The sequence below is a fragment of the Rutilus rutilus genome, assembly GCF_951802725.1.
Source record: "Rutilus rutilus genome assembly, chromosome: 14".
Classification (NCBI taxonomy): Eukaryota; Metazoa; Chordata; class Actinopteri; order Cypriniformes; family Leuciscidae; genus Rutilus; species Rutilus rutilus.
In genome coordinates, this window is record NC_140219.1 from 10,319,288 (window position 1) to 10,338,677 (window position 19,390).

Sequence of the window (19,390 nt, forward strand, 5' to 3'; positions counted from 1 at the left end):
AGCGCCCTCTGCTGCTGTGGAGTCTATACCGAATTTCTATAACTACCGTAATGATTCTTGACACATGAAACAAAACACATAGGCCTCCCATCCAAAAACTTAACATGCCATTAGTTTTTCAAAATTTCAATCGATTTTGAAATTAATCAAGAGATGATTAGCCTACTAGAAAGTTCTTGAAGGGGTGATATAATGCCCTTTTCACAAGATGTAAAATAAATCTCTGATGTCCCCAGGGTGTGTATGTGAAGTTTTAGCTCAAAATACCCCACAGATATTTTTACATATAGCATTGTCACTTTTTGAGGGTGAGCAAAAACGCACCGTTTTTGTGTGTGTCCCTTTAAATGCAAATGAGCTGCTTCTCCCGGCACAGAGGGCGGAGCTTCAAGAGCTTGTGTCCTTTTACCTTCACATGCACTGAAAATTTCAAAAACTTTTAGACTTTTATGTTCAAACCGGAGTCATACAAAGATAGAGAGCCTCAAGAAGAAGTGACAACATGTAGACAACATTTCTGAATGGTTAGTTGATGAATTTATGTAGCTTATGTGTATTTATCTTCTAGTCATTGATTAGCATATTCTGTCTTGGTAATCTATAAATCGTGTTGACGGGGGCGGGTTTATGTAATAGTCCCTATACCAGCCATTTGTTGTAATCCTTTAAAAGTGATTTATGTAAAAGAAAATATCTCCCTTTGCTTTGAACTTTGAGCGTTGTAACTTTGTAGATGTCGTTCAAACAGCAACATTACACACTAACTAAAGTTAGAAAAGTGAAATCATAATCAACCACCCCTTTAATACAACTGTAACATTGATATTTACTTTTTAATCAAAATTATCTTTATAATATGTCATAAAAGAAGGATGAAAGTTTTTACAGCTAACTTGGATATTCACAGTCAGAAATTTATGAAAACATTTTCAAAATCAGGCAATTGAGTCAACCTTTTTTAAAGTTATCTTTCCATATTTCATCTGTGTCTTACAACATCACAGTATACGGTGCATTTTATAGTTTATAAATAAGCACCAATGCTTTATATCATTAGTTATACTAAATGAAAATGTGAACTGTTGTCTTGGCATCCGTAGGCTACCTGAAATAAAATAGTAAATAAGTTATAAGTAAACTTTATTTCAGTTCATGTTTAATTTAAGTAACATGATTTTTGTTTTAGTTAACTAATAACATAGCAACACTTGAAAAAGCAAAACAAAATTGCTGCTGCGAAATAAATCTATGCTTTTATAGACATCTTTTAATTTTATGTCTCCAACTACTGAACAATTAAATGTCTCAAATGGTGATTTCTACCCCCTTTTTTGAGCATTGACGTTACAATATACCATCCACACTTAAATGGTTGTAATTCATGAATGCTTTGGAATACAGACCTTCATTTTTTTAAGTGTAAAACAAATTAAAGTGTAAAAAAGTTTACAGTAATTTTACTTTAACATTTTTTATTTTATACAAAATATATATTTTACTAAATAATTTTTACTTTAGAATTGCTAATTAAATCAAAGTCATATGTCTAACCAAGTTGTGTTCCAAAAATTGTTTCATGTGTTACCTAATGTGTTTCTCACATTTTTTTGTTGGTGGAGCTTGGTGTCTCTAGGGGGGTCCGGGGCATGTTTCAATACATCACTGTTTGAAAACACTCAGAATAATTTTTTGTACCTTTATAAAGGGCATTTTCCCCTAATTTTATTAAATGTATGCTCCATCTTTCATTTCAAATTCTTAAATTTGATCAATATATTCAATTAAAATAATTAGACACTAGGCTGTTACCAATAAAATGAAATAATTTACATTGAACATTATAACTATTAAATTAGATTATTTTAAATATTTTTGAATATACAAATAAGGAATGTTGAAAAGAATGATACTTTATGAAACTAGCGTTTTGTCATTCAACGTTGACACTTGCTTGAGAAGTTGAAGTCGTTCTCTATCTCCGTTGCTTCTAGCCACGGTGGTTAAAAATGGTACGGTCCACAATAGGGGTGTCTGAAATCGCTTTACATTAAAATGTTCCTACAGTGAAAATAGGAGTTGACTTGTATTGTAACTAATTCTATTTTTTGACAATATCAGAAAAATTATCTGACCCCCCCAAAACTGATATTTCTGTCCCTTTGGGGGGACTTAATTCGAACTATGTTTTTAAGCTTTCAAATAAAATCCAATTTATGATGATTGCTAAAATATGTGATATAAAAAAAGAAAAAAAAAAGAAAAGAAAAAGAAAAAAAGAGCATCAAGCGTCCCACCGGACAGTGACAGTTAAGGGGCTGATTTTTCAGGTTAGAAAAGCCTCATCTGGCAATGACATTATTGTACCTAATCATTTGCGAAACAAAGGGCACTTTAGCTCAAACCCACACAATCTAAAAAAGTATTGCTGACATGAAATGAAAAAGTGAGAATGGCAGCTGAAGAGGGTTGTGCCTGTTTGTCTCAATATAAGATATTGGAAATGGCTGAATTGGCTTGTGTGTCATTATCAACTGGGGTCGACCACTGAAACAGACAGGGGATCACACATAAACCCGTTTAACTGCAGGATTAATGCTTTCTTGCTTCTATCAACTGTCTGAATCTGTGGTGACCCTTGTCAAGAGGATTTGAGCTTTATATTTTTGAGACGTTACAAGTTCCTGACAATATGAAACACCGATATAAGGTAAAAAGCAAATTGAAAATTGTTGTTTCTTTTTTTCTTCAAATGGTTGCATTCATTTGAGACTAAATTTACTACATACTAAAAAAGGTTCTAAAAGTGCATTTTTGCAGTGATGCCGTAGAAGAACCATTTTTGGTTCCCCATCAAAACCTTTCAGTAAACAGTTAAAAAAAATAAAATAATAAAGTGTTCTTTTTCCTCTACAAAGAACCTTTTGCACATTGAAAAGGTTTTATGGATGTTAAAGGTTCTTCATGAAACCATCAAATGCCAATAAAGGCCTTTATTTTTAAGCGTGTACCCACAAACAATACTAGTTTCACGTATTATAGCCCTCGCAAAATAATACAATATAAAAAACAATCACAGAAATTACATGATATCTGACCTACATGATTGACTAGCCTATATGAAAAAGAAAAATATGATCTCTACTTTGTGAAATCACAGAAATGTAGGCTACTTTACCATTTCATATCAGGTATAATGAACCAAGACATGAAGAGTGCAGCAAAGAAAGATGCATTTAATGTGGTTTTACAATAGAGTTGACATTCGACTTATGTCAATTTCTAGAGAAAAAGTAATGCGTCTGGTTGTGCTTTCTCCGTATGCGTTGACTGTCTTTGCTGCAGACCTGAAAGAAGAACAAAAAGAGAATGATTTAGTAAAGTACTTTGAGTATTTCAGTTTATTCTTAATATAACAATGGGCAACCCAGCAGTGTGCAGGGGTGCAGAGTGTGTATCATTATCTCATATATCTCACTTCATTAAGCGGGAACTGTTCGCTGTCATCCTTGCTGTAAGTATCATGTGCGCTGTGGTTCCAAGCTAGCCTCCTGCAGGTCGTTTGTTTGTCCCGAAACCAGGGCTGAGTGTGCCTGTGTGCAAGCACTGAATTATTGATTACTAGAGGAGAAAAGCTTCCTCTCATCCACTCTGCCCATTTCCTGCCAGTGAAACCCATCACCGGCTAGAGTAATAAGGGGAGCTGGAGGTAATCTAACCCTTCCCTACGTGGTTACTGGTGTGTGTTTAGCTCACCATGGCACTGTCCTGCACAGCTGATTAAAGGTATTTTATTTATTTACACACATACAGTAAGGCAATACTATCTTTGCAGATTTGTTATAAAAAATCAAATCTGATCCTGAGAGACAATGAGGTGCATATGAAGTTCGATTTTTGAGGCAGGTTAGTTAACGACAACTATAGTTTTCAGAATTATTTACACTACTGTTCAAATGTTTGGGGTGAGTAAGATTTTTTTGTGTTTTTGAAAGTAGTCACTTATGCTTATGAAGGCTGCATTTATCTGGTAAAAAAGTGTAAAAACAGCAATATTGTGAAATATTATGACAATTTTAAAAACATGTTTTTTAATGTAATATATTTTAAAATGCTATTTATTCCTGTGATGCAAAGCTGAATCCAGTCTTCAGTGTCACGTGATCCTTCAGAAATGATGTGAAACATTTCTTATTATCAATGCTGAAAACAGTTGTGCTGCTTACTTTTTATCTGGAATCCGTGATAATAATAAAAAACGTCAGGATTCTTTGAAAGTTTAAAATAACTTTTCTTTAACAACATAAAAGTGTTAATGCTTTAATTTAATTCAATTTAATTATTTAATACCTCAAACAATAACAACATCAAAATCTTACTGACCCCAAACTTTTGAAAGGTATAGTGTTTATTTTTTACATATTTTTACAAGGGAAAATGTGGCTGTCTCACTTTTTATGCCGAAGTTTCTCAGGTTTACTGTTGAAAGTCAATTTCTATGTTTTGGCTGCCCATGCAAGGAAAAATATTGAATTTAACAACACACACTGGCAAAAAAAAAAAAAAAAAAAAAATATATATATATATATAGCTATATATACAAGCTCATTTTATATAATATAATATAATATAATATAATATAATACAATATAATACAATATAATATAATATAATATAATATAATATAATATAATATAATATAATATAATATAATATAATATAATAACCTGATATAGTTTGTGGTTGATGACAGTAGTCCGCCTGTTGAGTGCAGTGCAGTACTGTAGACCCCAGCCCACTTCTCCGGTGCAGCGGTGTTTCGGTAACGGCGGGGTCGCGTACGCTGCAGGCCGGAAGAGGTAGTTAAGGTCACTCGTGGCATCTGGCGATAGAGGGCCAATTCCAATGCTGCGGGGGAAATAGTCCAATTTGGGACGGAAATCTCCAATGCCGTCTGGTCCTTGATGACAACAAAAGGAACAGATTCAAACTCGTGAACTTATGCTAATGATTAAATAAAGTGTCATACTAAAATAGATTTATAAACACGCCTATTTACCTGTGAACAGTATTCTCTGTCCAGACCCTGCATGAGAAGGTGTTGTGTCCTGTTGTACCCTCTTCATCCCCTTTACTTTGTTTACTCTTTGTCTTAAAACTGTTGCCAGATCTTTGGAACAGCAGTAGGCTAAGCGCATCCGAGTGACTGTAAACTAAGCCCTGCAGGAGGTCACTCACTCTCTCACTCACTCTCTCACCCGCGCGCTGTTGACACGGAGCGTTTGGTCTCCACGGGACCTGTGTTTAGTCGTGATGCATTAAATTTATGGATTATTTATTAAAAAAGCATCCAACGCTAAAATAAGCCCACAATGATTGTGCATTGATACAACGCATACACAATAACTTACACTTGCTGAATATGTAGGGTGAATACTGGTAAAATGGGACACTTTCTGATAATTTACATTCTGCATAATGTTTTATTATGATCCAAATGTCTTAGCCCCTCATATGATACTATTCTAAATATCTTAAGTGCTCTACTCTACTATACAGAATAAAAAAGAAAGAAACATTAAACACAGGATGGATGACTCTTACTCAAACACACATGGACCCCAAACCACATTTTTCCAGGCGCTACTGTCAAACTGGGACACCTTTATTGGCAAACTGGGGCACTTCAAACACATTAAATTGTTATTCAAATGTAGGCCCAATGAATTAAATACACAATAACAATATAAACAACAACAACAAAAATAATAAAAATCACTTTTTTTAAGGAGGGGTGCAGGTACAGCAGATTCTTTCCACCCCTCTCTCCCTCGCCTGTCCACAATATTTTGTAGCCGATTGGGTTTAGTTTATTTCATATAAATTTTAAAAATAGAAATCTTCATAAACATTTCTTCTTATAGGCTAATTTTATTCCACACAGGCTGTTTCATTTCTTTTTGTTGGAAAGTTGTTTGCAAATATTGCAAATGTCCCAGCCATCCAAGCTTGTACCCTCCATCTTTCTTTCTTTTTTTCTTTTTTTGGACTTGCCATTGTTTTTTAAAATCAGTTTACAATATTTGTTGAAATATCTAGCTAGCTAACTAAATTTATGAGGGGCATACAAAAAGTGAACTCAATTCCCCCATTAGAATGACTTAAATGGCTGTCCCAGTTTGCCAGTAATACCCTGTCCCAGTTTAACAATACGCTATTGGCAAACTGGGACAGTGGCAAAATCACATTAAAAACAAACAAAAAAGATTCATATGAATGTGATTTTTACAAATTCTGATTCACCATTACATCCTATAACAAAATATATAACAATTACAAATGATCCATGAGTGTTTTAATTTTTATAATCTTAACAATATTCACCTCAGAATGCTATGTCATTTTACTTTACCATCACGGTTCACTGTAAGGTTGTTGAATATGGTGTGCCAAACCCCCGGAAGTGATGTCATAGCCACAGAATCTATATTTTTTTTATCACATACTTGCTTATGATGAGCTCAGTGTTGATTTTTAGTAATGGAATCATTTACATGTAAAGATAGAAATTAAGAAGCTTAACTGTCCCACTTTACCCATAGTCCTACTTTGCCAGTATTCACCCTATTTCTTGACATAAACAATAAACAAATTGATAATATGAAATAGGCCTAAATATTGGCAAACAAAAATAAACGAATGTGCTAAATTGATTATTGAAATGAATAAATCAAATTGACAATGAAAATAGCCTACAGACAAAGAAAAAAAACATACTAATGCTTGATTGAATTAATAAATGAACACATTTGAAATCTATATTAGGCTAATTAACATTGAGAAAAAACAAACAGTTAAATAGGTCATGGCTCAAGGGTTCAGTTCCTTCAATATAGGCATGCTTTCAATGCAATTCGCTTTGGATAAAAGTGTCTGCAAAGAGTATAAATAGTCTATAGTGTGATATTTGAAGACAAAAGATTGAGTATTTGTTTGATTAAGGAAAACTGTTTTCTCATAGTAGCCTATGCTACAAACACTGTCTTTAAACCGGTTTGCTTTTGTTGATATAATAATAAGGCTTTACTTTAGTGTCAGATAACTGATTTCCAGCATCATGGGGGTGTCTTGACAAAATCTCATTATGAGGTTTGTTTACTGAAATTATTTCTGAAACAGAAAGGCACTATTTTTCCTCAGTGCTGACTGTTCTTTTGTTCCATCCAAACCCGCAACTAACCGGCATCAATCCCACTGGTGACATCTGATGTGTTAAGGGTCTAAAGGATTTGTTGGTTTATTGTTATTATGCTATTTATATGAGTCGTCAACAGTGCAGAATGTCTTGATATCATATTACATAGTCACATGATCAGAGGTGTTGAATTCCAAGGTGCCCATCTGTGTCAAACCTGTCATAGCACAGTTAGGCCTATACTCCCATGTCCTCCTGGGACCCGTGAATAGACCTTTGTTCGCTGTAGTGGACATTATATTTTAGTGAATTTCTCTGACACCATACGTGTTTTTAGGGCTGGATGTCCTGTAAAGAGCACATTTGAGGCTTTTCAGAGATACCAAATGTTTGGAGGTTTCACAATGACAGCAACTTCTGCTTGGTCTTTAAAAATGACTGATATTAATTTAGTGATCAAACACTCTTATAGAAATATATAAGATTATTTAATTTAATATTTTGTAATTTAAATCTTACAAATGTTACATTTTTTTTTTGTCATAAATCAACATCTCAGGGAAATGATATGGGTTTTTTAATCAAAATATTACTTTATCTGTTACAAAACAGGGCATTGATTTCATAGATGTCCACTGTAAAGAATACCAGAACTTAAATCATGTTTATCAGGCATTTTGGGAGACACAGCAATTGAATGGGGAAAGAAATTATATATCAATATTCCTATGAAATATTAGATATTATTACGAAAATGTTGGCAATTATTACTCCCGTTATTACATGTGTTTTTTATTACATGTCGACCCAAGAACACATTAATATGCAAATTAGATATAGATTCACTGTATTGAATGGGACTATCCATTTATGGCCATTTTACCCACATTACATAAATTAAAATGGCATATAAATCTATTTCATTAGATCTTTCATAACATAATTGAGAATAATCTTTATTCAAAGTTTGTTTAAAAAAAATAAAAAAATAAAGGCCTATATATATAGGCTATATATATATATATATATATATATGAGTCTTGGTGTCTTTATCTTTTGTTCAAAAATATCTTTTCCATTTGTTTCTTATGCTCTAAACAATGTAATGACATTAAAATATATATAATAAAAAAATTATATATTGGGAGGTTATGTGGTGCATCTAATATGATCAGTTCTAACTATGAAGATTATCAATCATAATCACATGTAAACATGAAAGTGGGCATATTTTTCCCAGAGGGAAAACCCAGTCGTATCTTTTTTTAGAAGAAACAGATTCACGTTATAAAATCAAACTTTTCAAAATAATGATGCATTAAATTAAACGAAATAAACGTTTCATACTTGGATTATCATTCCCCACACTTGGCTGAAAATGTGTGGCGTACGATTAAAAGCTTGCAATTCTACCTTCAGCCAGTGGGTGGCGACAGAGCACTGCGTGTTGTGCGCATTGGAATTGTTCTGTGGGCGCATTATTGTGCTGAATGGACTCGCCCATGAACCCTCTTGAGGCGGTCGGTCACCATGGTGGTGGCTTACAACAGCGAGCCCAGACGGCAGACCCTCCGTCGCGTTTAGACACTAAAACACTATTTATAAATGCTGCCTTTGACCCTCCGCTGCTTTGCAAATGGCTTAAAATGGACAATCACCAAACGCATGGATTGCACGTTGTTTTAAGATGGAAAACTGAAGAAGATGGAATAGCGAACAGGGGACAAACGGAATGGTGAAAATGCACTCGTCTGCGTAAAGCGTAGACGTATCGCTTCCCTGCAAAAACCTTTCATTAACACGAAAATCTCCTGTCAACTCACAGCCGAGGCTCCAGCGGCTGGAATAGGAAAAACAGACTGTCTGGTCTTGTTGGATTGGGACGAGGGACAGTAAGAAAGATCCTGGCTTAGGTTGTGGCCTGGGGACAGGCTCTCCTCTGCAGCTGCTGCTATATAAAAAGCGTTATTGTACCGTTTAAAAACCACTTGTGAGATTCGCGTTGGAATATTTGACTTAATTGTTTCGCGCGATTGTTTTGAAAACCATGGCGTCTTACGTGGATAACAGTTTTCGGCAGGCGGTGATGGTGAATCCTTCAGACAGGACGCAACAGGTCAGAAGACAGTCTTTTAAATCATTTATTATGTGCACTGGTGGATGTTAAATGTTACAGTAGCCTATGCTGCATTTCTGCAGTTACTAGTATCACGTGCATGAACTCTTTCTTTCACAGTGATGTCTATGCAACAATGTTGTTAGTTTATATAGCCTAAAAAGTGCAATGAAATGGGATGAATTGACATGTCAAGTCACCTTCTTTTATATAGCGCTTTTTACAGTACAGATAGTTGCAAAGCAGCTTTACAGTGATAAAAGATTGTTTTGGCTGTACAGCTCTAGAAGAAAGTCATTTGAAGTAAAATAGCTTTTAAGCCTATTTTACTTAAATGACTTTCTTTTAGAGTCTTGGCCTCTAGATGCTGTAAAGATTGTAGGCTACAGCCAAAACAATCTTTTATTGTTAAAACATATAGGCCTGTATATAATTGTCCCCAATCTTCTTATAATGCAGGCACGTGGATTTTGTCTGCACTGTTCACTGCAAGTCCATTGCATAAACATAAAGCAAACGTTTGCAAACTTTACGTCTTTCACCTCTACACAACCCTTGTCAGCTCCTCAGCTTTGCGTCGGAAACAGTTTAACATTACGCGGTGGTTTTGTGTGATGTGAGACCGAATTACGTTTCGTTATTGGTATTATGTGAAAATATTGACCTGCTTTGAAAAAAGGCGTTGTGATGACATTTTGCTCGCTTGGCTCGTTGTATAGTCTCCACCCTTTTACGTGGCCACCGAAAACAATGCATGTCGATGTATGTAAAAGTGTGTTTTTGCAGTTTGTGTAATTTAGAAGTGCTTGTATCGCCCTTAGTGATTTGGAGAAACAACGAAAAAGAACCGGGACCGTCGAGTTGGGCACAGGGTGCTTTTTCAGACATAAAATAAACCATATGATTCTTCTACCGCACATCTGTTTAATTTGATTTTGCCCTCTGTTTCATCTTAGGTTACAACAATTGTTATACTGATTGTGGTTTTTATTTATTTAGTAAAAAAAAAAAAAAAAAAAAAAAAAAAAAAATCAATCTTTGAAGTGCATTTGAGGTCATTGTTACAGTGGACTGTGGACATGTGTTGTTCCTGAACTAATGGGTGTTTGAATGAATCATTTAAGTAAACGATTCTCGGGCTGAAGTGAATGAATGTGACATTTCGTTTCGGAAAAAAAGCATGCACATCTGGGGTCTCATTTATAAAACTGATGTGCTTAACTGCATAATATATAAAACTGATGTGTAAAAGATCCTTACTAGAAGTGTGCGTGCGGCCGAAAGCCAAAAATGTCGTACGCAAAAATATTCAGATTTAAAAAACCGTGCGTACGCCAGAACCTGCGCCGAATTCCCTTTATAAATCCAGTCAGCGGAAGATTGTGCGCACATGCGTTTCCTCCCCGAAATATTCATATATGGAAGCTTACAACGCCTAGTTTTACTATGCATATTCTCATCTGCATATCATTTGCATATGCATATTCATCCATCCACGTGATAACATGTTTAAGGTACAAGACATTTGGAAAATATGAGATACATATGTGCTGTCAAATTACATTGCTAAAAAAATTATTTAGTAGCCTATCCTTGCCTTGTTTTTTAATAATAAATCAAAATAGTATAAAATATCTTTCAGAGAAAGTTTTTCTCAATCTTTTCCACTGGCTAAATAGTATTATTAATTTCTTTATATTTTTAATGGAAACAGATAGGCCTTATTGTGCATTATTGATCATTAGTTGCGCAAAAATATTTCCTCAGACCATATCATGCGCTAAGCAATCCTCGCTGTAGTTAAAACATTAAAACACTGCATAAAACACAGAAAAGTGTTAAAAAGCATCGCGTCCACTATAAATATTTATATATATATTAATATAAAAAAATGTTGTAACTTCTTGGTATTGATTTCATGTAATTTGTCATATTTAATCTAAATGTGTATATCAGATGTAAAACATAGTTTTAATCATTCTTTTATGTATTTAAACTGTTATTGTGAACATGCACTTTATTTACTGTATGATTAGGACTCATAATAAAGATTGTGCTTTTCCTTCATCGGTCCCTCAGATCTCCATTGGTGTCGCCAAACTGCTCCGTCTCCAAAATGTTCGTACGCATGGGTCAGAGTTTGCGTGCAGGTCAATGTTTTTATAAATCATAAAATTATATTCTCTTTCAGGGCATGTTTTGTGCGTACGCAACGGTTATAAATGAGGCCCCCTGATGATTTGGTGGCTCTGAGAAAAGAATCGATTTTTGATGCATGGAGTTGATTTGCATTCATTCAGTTGTTCGAATCTTGTGAGTCCACCTACAAAGAAAAAATGGTCAATAATTTATTAGTATGGTGGTGACCATTTCTGCACATTCCTATGACCATATGCGGCTACAGTGTTTCTTTTCTGAGTTAGTAGCAAGCCATTCATTTATTTGCGGCTTTAAGTTAGCCTATGAAAAGACGAAGTTAAGTGTTCCAAAGCCATCCATTTCAATTGTGAATGCTAATCAGTAATTCGTACGCATTCCTGGCCACAAACAAATGACTGATATATTAGTTCATTTAGTTCATGAGACGTCTCAAACCTCGCACGGTTTAAACAAATAGGGCTGTGCAACAAACTTAAGCTCTTCTGACATTTCTCTTTAAAAATCCTTGTCATAGACTTGTAATTTGTGACCGGTGTTTGTTTTCTTCTATCCTCTGTGCTTCCGCATTCGTCTGTTCGTCATGTGTAGTTATTCAAAGAAACTACGGAAAAAAAAGAATCGGTACTGTTGCACTCAAAGTGTCAGAGATCCCTCTTCACCCGGAACTCAACTCGTGTACAGTCGTTACTGGAAGCCAGTCATTATAGTTAATAAAGTTATAAATATGGACATTTTTCTTTAAAAAAACGCATTGCTTCGCTTCAGAAGGCCTTTATTAACCCCTTGGAGCCGTATGGATTACTTTTATGATGGATGGATGCCCTGTTTTGGGCTTCAAAAAAGAAGGTACCATTCACTCCTATTATGAAGCTTTGAAGAGCCAGGATATTTTTTGATATAACACTGGTTATGTTTGGCTGAAATATGAAAGTCATATACACCTAGGATGGCTTGAGTAAATCATGGTATACTTTTCTTTTTTGGGTGAACTAACCCTTTAAGTCCATTCACAAATGAGACCATCCAAATAAATGCTCCTTCACAGCCCAGACTGGAATGTTATAGGCTCTTGCTACAGTTTTTAAAAGCAAACGAAAAATGAGTCTTGTGCTTGGAAATGAACAACAATGATTTGTTCACTTTGAAGATTCGTTCACTAACTAACACCACAAGTCAATACTAATTAAATGATGTGTCGGGCACTTAAGGTGAGAGGCTGTCAGACAGGATCATTTGATTTAGTCCCCTATTTTTTAACTTTTCGTACAGATTATGTGTGTTTTGCTGGAAAAAAAATCCCAACAGAATTTGGTCAATGTATGAACCTAAGTCCATTATTAACATACAGTAGATGTGAATATTAGCAAACCAGAAGGCCTGCTTCACACATACAATGAATCACACAATAATCTCATAATAGTTCCTGTCGTGTAGAAATAAAAAAAGCTCATTCATTAAGATTGAGCCCCAAGACATAAACTAATTGTGAACTGATTTTGTTCACTGGGGAAAAATCATAATGTTCATGAACCGAGTTGTTTGTACCTGGATTTAAGCATTACAGACAATAGAGGCACTTGAGGGTCAGTATGGTTTTCATTAGCAAATGCAATTCTGTACAGCTGCACTTCCTAGAGATTACGTGATATTCCATGTCTGCTCTCATCGAGTGATCGCTCTCAGAGTTGGCCTTTATTCAGCAATCGCAGTACTTCGGCCTGAGTGATCAGCACGTGTTTGGGTTGGGGAATACTGACCCCTAAAACCAGAATGCATCACACCTCAAGTTCACAACTGAGGTGGTCACTCGTTGCAAGTGCATAAGATATAGAATCAAGGTCCATGTGAAATGCATGATGTAATCTCGGTCAGTTCATGTGGGCTAAAAAAGGCTGTTCCATGAAATGGGCTTTAAGACACCCTTAATGTGTAAAGACTTATTTTTAGGGATTGACGCAGGCTATTCTAATGGAGCGTGAAGCTCATTATGGCTTTACAGCAGCAACAACCTCAGCGCTTTGCATCAACATGCTGATGGGTGGTGTAGATCTTAATGGGGCCTATGATCCCCAGTTGGAGAAATTGTGGAGGGTGTGGCCTGTACAGGCTTTGGGACACTATTTTCGACAGCAGACGGGTATGCAGGGGTCAAAGAGACCATAAAAAGGCTGATGGTACTTTGTGCTTTGACCTCTGTGAGTCGGTAGATCAAAGTGCAAGAGGGCACATCTCTTATGGTTCCTAAGAGGTGCATCTCGAGTATTAGGTAATTGAACAAGCTAAATATATCTCTTTGGCGTCAGAAGACAATATTTGGCTGTTTTTTGTTTGTTTTTGATGCCCACAAAGATATGAGCCTGGTCATCCTGGACTGATGGTTTCCTTCCTAGCATCTTCCTTCCTTTCTTTCACAGTGAGAGGAAGTGCATCAGAGGGGTGTCAGAGATTGACACATCTAAAGAAAGCCTTTTTCTTGTTTGTCTTAAAAAAAATCCTTCCTTTTTTATGCTTCACTGATGAAGCTTTGTTTACACACATATGCCAGTCAGTGAGCTGCAGGTGTCATCTGAAATTTTAAGAGCTGTGGCATATGGATGAATCTAACGAAATGTGTCAAGAAATTGTCTGTTGGATTTCACTAAAATAAATAAATATTTGAATTGAAAGAAAATTATGCCTGTTTAAAAAAACACTCTCATACTGTAATGCCAAAGTTATGATGTATTATTTAAACTTTATTTATGCATAATTTCATATTATAGTAGTTTATTGTACTGCTTTATACTGATTTAAATAAAAAAAATCATTGTGTTAAGGCGTGTTCACACTGAGAATAAAGATAACTATATTAGTGTCCACACCAGCAGACGATATCTTTCTGTTTATTCTAAGCATGTGCTTGTCTGGTGCTTTAAAGGGATACTCCACTTTTTTTGGAAATAGGCTCATTTTACAACTCCCCCAGAGTTAAACAGTTGAGTTTTACCGGTTTCGAATCCATTCAGCCGATCTCCGGGTCTGGGGGGGTCCCACTTTTAGCATAGCTTAGCATAATGAATTGAACCGGACAAGACCATTAGCATCTCTCTCAAAAAAATGAACAGAGTTTTGATATTTTTCCTATTTAAAACTTGACTCTTCTGTAGTTACATCGTGTACTGATATGGCTAGGAACTATACTCTCATTCCTGCGTAATAATCAAGAAACTTTGCTGCAAGTACCATGGGTGAAGCAGGCGTAATGATATGACGCAGCACCTGATAATAGTCCCCAGCTCAGTAGCCTATTATCAGGCGGCATGTGCTGCGTCATATCATTACGCCTGCTTCACCCATGGTACTGCAGCAAAGTTTCTTGATTATTACGCAGGAATGAGAGTATAGTTTTTTGAGAGAGATGCTAATGGTCTTGTCCGGTTCAATTCATTATGCTAAGCTATGCTAAAATTAAAAATTTCCAAAAAAAAAGTGGAGTATCCCTTTAAATGCTCGAGCTTGTTACAGCAGGATGTATTCTGATTCGCTGTAAATGTTTTTATAGTTCATCAGCTGGATAAAATCGTTTTCTCTATATCGTTTCTCTGTGCCATTATCGTTGTAGCTGTGGTGTGAATTCTGCTGTTCTTTTATAATGAGAACGATTTTTAGAACTGTGTCTTCATCATTATCTTTATAGTTATCGTCCTTGGTGTGTAAACAGGCCTTTAGTCATTTTTACAGTATACTGTACTGCAGAAATAATAATTAATGCTTAATAATAAGCATTAACAACAAAAACATGTTTAGACAGTAAGAATGGCCAGACAACCGTCTACAGATTTGGAATGGGTTGAATCATGTTTAACTAATTTTTCTTTAAAAAAAACTAAAATGTTTATGGGTGTGGTAAAACATGCCCATGTCACATTTCATTCCAAAATAAAAAGAAAGATCTAACATAAAATACAAAAAAATTGAAAACATCAGTACAGTATGTCTTATTTATACTGTTTTAAAAAAAATTGTATTATATGTTAGATTTTTCTTTTTATGTTGGAATGAAATGTGACTTGGACATGTTTTACCACACCCATACATCATAAAAATGTTAGGCTAGTTGTTTTTTGTTTTGATTTGTTTTTAAATAAAATTTTGTTAGAAACATGAATCAACCCATTCCAAATCTGTAGACGGTTGTCAGGCCATTCTTACTGTCTAAACATGTTTTTATTGTTAATGCTTAAAACTACTAGCAGTTGGAACTGCTATTCTTATGGCCTCTGGACTCGTTTAAAAAAAAAAAAAAAAAATCAGATTTTTTACATAGTTGTCTTGTTTTTAGTCTTCCTGCCAAGTGAAGTCACGTTATGAATGGCAGTCATTGCCTTGACTGAAATGGTTGGACACATACTGTACATACACAAGCGTGCGTGAACAAAGAGCGGTTTCAATGACAGCTCCCATCTCAGTTTACACAGGAAGAATAGACTGACCGGCTGGAGAACATAAACAAATGATGACAACTGTCGCGTTAATACCAGAACATGTGGCACGTCTTTCTTTTCCTCTGTCTTTTACTTGTGAGATATTATTCTTTGTTAATGCATAGCCTGTAATGGACACCAAACACTGGTTGTCGAAATGATTAGGCCTATAGAATTGCATTGGTCTTATTGGGCTATTTTCAGTATGAGGTCATTTGTCCTTTTGGTTTCATGTCAAATGGTGCTTTGTGAATGTTAAAGTTGGCCAGCCATAGGTTTCATTTGTTTATTTAAAAGCAAAAGTTAAGGAATGCCTAATGACCGAAAAGGGATTTGACTAGGATTTGAAAGGCAAATTTAATGTTTTTTTAAGGCATTCCAATCCAGTTATTGCCGGACCAACAGCATTTGATTTGTTCATCCGTTTTACTTTTGGTAGGAGAATCTAATAAGCTCATCCAATGAAGTAGAATGCAATATTTGAATGCACCAGTGATCATCACATGCTTAATTTACTCACAAACTTAAAAGATGCTCATCACAAGCTACAGTTGGTCACATTACTGTGTATTTTACCTGCTGTGCACAAGTGTTCTGCTTATGGATAAATCTAGTGATAGCTTTCTAAAATTCTACCATTCAAAGGTAAGAGTAACTTCTGCTTATGCTTCAAGGATTTTGCAGAGAAAATAGATTTAGCCTATAACATGACAATTAGCGCTTGTGGAATAATGATACTTTAGTGCTGTTACAATATTTTGTTTTCCAAGTAGGGATGGGAATCAAAGAAATGTTTCAATTCTGATTCCAATGATTCTAGTTTCTCAACATTGAACATTTATGCATTTAGTAGACGTTTCTATCCAAAAAGACTTACAAGAGAGGAACAAAAGCAATTTGACAATTAGCCAATGTTATATAATATAGCTACCATTCCATTAACAGTTTTGGTTAATTTCTTGATAGCATTGAGTTTCTCGACAGATTCAAACTGATAACTTATGTGTTCAAAGAATGATTTGTGAGTCATTTTGACTGATTCATTAAAATAACCAATTTATAAGTGTGTGATTCTGTATGTTTGTTGTTGTGTGCAATCAGCAAGGACAATGTTTTTCCTCTCTCATCACATCCAAGTCATATTGCAAGCTCACAACTTAAACAAAACTTAATCTCTGGTGTTAATTAGTGGGATAGGAATAACAGTGCAGGAAACACACGTTAACGGTAGAATGCAGATGTTTAAGAACCGTTAACATCATATCATGAAGATTCTGTTCCAGATATTAATCTTTTTAAATATGTGAAAAAACTGTTTCTCCAACCCTATTTCTAACACCCTTAATACAAGCACATCAAAACAAGAGTGAAATGGGGTCATCACTGAATATGAATGGGTGTCTTGGGGTGAAGGGACTGATTTAAATATGCTACTTGGGCATCAGTATTTGGCGGCCCATGTCGCTTCCGGTGCTTCTTTTGATCCTCGCATTGGGCTGCTTGTCAGAGGAGACTCGTCCTCATCCTCGCTTTGATCTGAAGCTCTGTTTCTCTGCGCTGATCCATTTGTTACCATCTTTCTCTGTGATCTTCCTCAATAAGTGAAACATCCCGCTCAGAAGCTACAGACAAAATGCACAGAGATGTCTGAAGCATGATATAGCTTTTTACAAAGCATGTAGATCGTGCTTTTCTTAGGTGTTTGTTAGGGCGTGTATGATTATTGCTATTGCTCAAACTTGAGTTAAGGGTTTTTCAAAACTCTTAATTTTTAAACTTATCTCAAGTGCTTGTACACGGTCATTAACAGAATGTTTTTAGTTAATTGTAAGCTGGTTGTAATGTTTTTGAGGTCACTTTTGTGCCTTGTTGCTTTATGTGGTGTCCTTCTCTGAGGTATGGCAGTACGTAATGCACGGCACGGTGGTGGTCGTGCATTGTGTTTTTCCATTGCTTGTTTCCAGCCCAGACAAATCTTCAGTTGCATTACAGAAATGTCAAAGCTGCAGAAATGTAAGCGCATCTGAATTCATCTCTCTGACACACAGCAGCAGAGGAGCCAGAGACATTCTTTCTGATGGAAAGAAGAGAAACATGCAGACAGATTTCTTCAAGTTCTCTGATGGTACAGTGCCACCATTTATTGAAATAGCTGCTCTGCTCTGGCTAGAAGTGGCCTGATCACAACTAATCTGGGACTAGCTCCTCTAAATGAAATCCTGGCGATGAGTATTGGGGAGAAACTACAAAACTGGTCTGAGGTCAGTATTTAAAGGTAGCGTTAACTGTAGTAATCCCGCCTGTACCTTACCATATTAGCGTCTGTGAGACCAACGCATTAGCTGATTAATTATCTGATTATCTGCAGTGGGTTAAGGATTGTTTACAAAAGCTTCCTTCATTCAGTATGTAGGCCATTGTGTATATTATGGTGTAATGGTTCAAATTACACAGGTTTTTTTTGTCACGGTTTCGGTACGGTTTGGTATGTGCTATGACTACTGCCAAATAACAATAAAGAAAATAAGAACAAATAAGCAAACTAAAAGCAACAGCACAAATAAATACAATAGAGAAAAGATACAAATAAAATAAACTGCTTTTTTATCAGATACCCATTATAGAATTGGGTATCTAATAGTAGTTTTCAGGTACCAAAATTGAATAAAGAAATCAAATGTAAAACAATATTACATATAATCTTCACTGAATAATTTAAAGATCATTGTTAGTTCATTGACAGATTGATGTTGCAGCTAATGGTAATGAAAAACTTTTTTTTCGGTAAATGTAGGCTTGTCCGTGATGCGTAACGTTATCTATGCAGTGTTAGGTACAACGGTCAGGGCTGAAGCTGATCTGTTTAAAAAATAACCAGTCTGTGAGACTATGACAGTCATTAGGCACATAAACAACACATACTCAGACAGGTGCTAATACCTTTTTCTTTGTTCTCGTTTATAAAGCAGTCTGGTGAAATGATTCGCGTAAACATGAAAGCATTGACGTTGATCGTGGGGAATATTCCCTTCGAAAACAAAACTCAGCCACTGCGTATTCAGCGGTTCGGATTTAGAAACATCTAAATGACTGCTGTGTCACCCAAGAACAGAACACCACAATCGCTTAGACGCCATTCTGCTCCAGCGTATCAACATTGCGGACTATGATGACAGCTCGCTCCCGAGCGAGGGCGGGTCTGTGTTGAAACGCTGCTGTCAATCAACAATCGTGGGAGAGGTGTCCGACCGTGTGACGTCACACAGTCGAACGGCTTGATTTGAGATGGGGGAAAACATATAAGAAGATAAAAAAAGAAAAAAGCACTGGATGGATTTTTATCATTTTATGATGGTTGTGTACAGGCACTGCCAACACACATTTCAGTACAACCAACTTGTAAAAGTGCATGTACCATTATATGACCCCTTTAAATTGCCAATGCTTAAATGAGTTTAG

The 19,390-nt window shown here is 35.6% G+C and overlaps 2 protein-coding genes across 2 annotated transcripts in view; one reads left to right on the forward strand and one right to left on the reverse strand.

The window, feature by feature from the left end:
- Positions 1-2,944: 2,944 nt before the first annotated feature.
- On the reverse strand, positions 2,945-5,296 carry LOC311303746 (uncharacterized protein). The gene is made up of 4 exons (XM_084430376.1): positions 5,057-5,296; positions 4,725-4,957; positions 3,476-3,590; positions 2,945-3,344 (listed from the first exon to the last, which is right to left on the reverse strand). The coding sequence occupies exons 1-4, from the start codon at positions 5,087-5,089 to the stop codon at positions 3,273-3,275; spliced, it is 453 nt and encodes a 150-aa protein (XP_084286502.1). The 5' UTR covers positions 5,090-5,296; the 3' UTR covers positions 2,945-3,272.
- A 3,410-nt stretch (positions 5,297-8,706) lies between these two features.
- Positions 8,707-19,390, forward strand: part of rapgef2b (Rap guanine nucleotide exchange factor 2b) — a 110,110-nt gene continuing 99,426 nt past the window's right edge. The window contains 1 exon segment of the mRNA XM_084429398.1: positions 8,707-9,308. Within this exon segment, the coding sequence (XP_084285524.1) occupies positions 9,240-9,308 (69 nt within the window). The 5' untranslated portion in view covers positions 8,707-9,239.

Excerpts from the sequence above, each read along its gene's own strand:
- LOC311303746 (XM_084430376.1), bottom strand. The coding sequence starts at position 5,089 with ATGCAGGGTCTGGACAGAGAATACTGTTCACAG. Across the intron at positions 4,958-5,056 it reads ACAGAGAATACTGTTCACAG|GACCAGACGGCATTGGAGAT; the intron begins GTAAATAGGCGT and ends GTTGTCATCAAG. Across the intron at positions 3,345-3,475 it reads AACAGTTCCCGCTTAATGAA|GTCTGCAGCAAAGACAGTCA; the intron begins GTGAGATATATG and ends TTCTTCTTTCAG.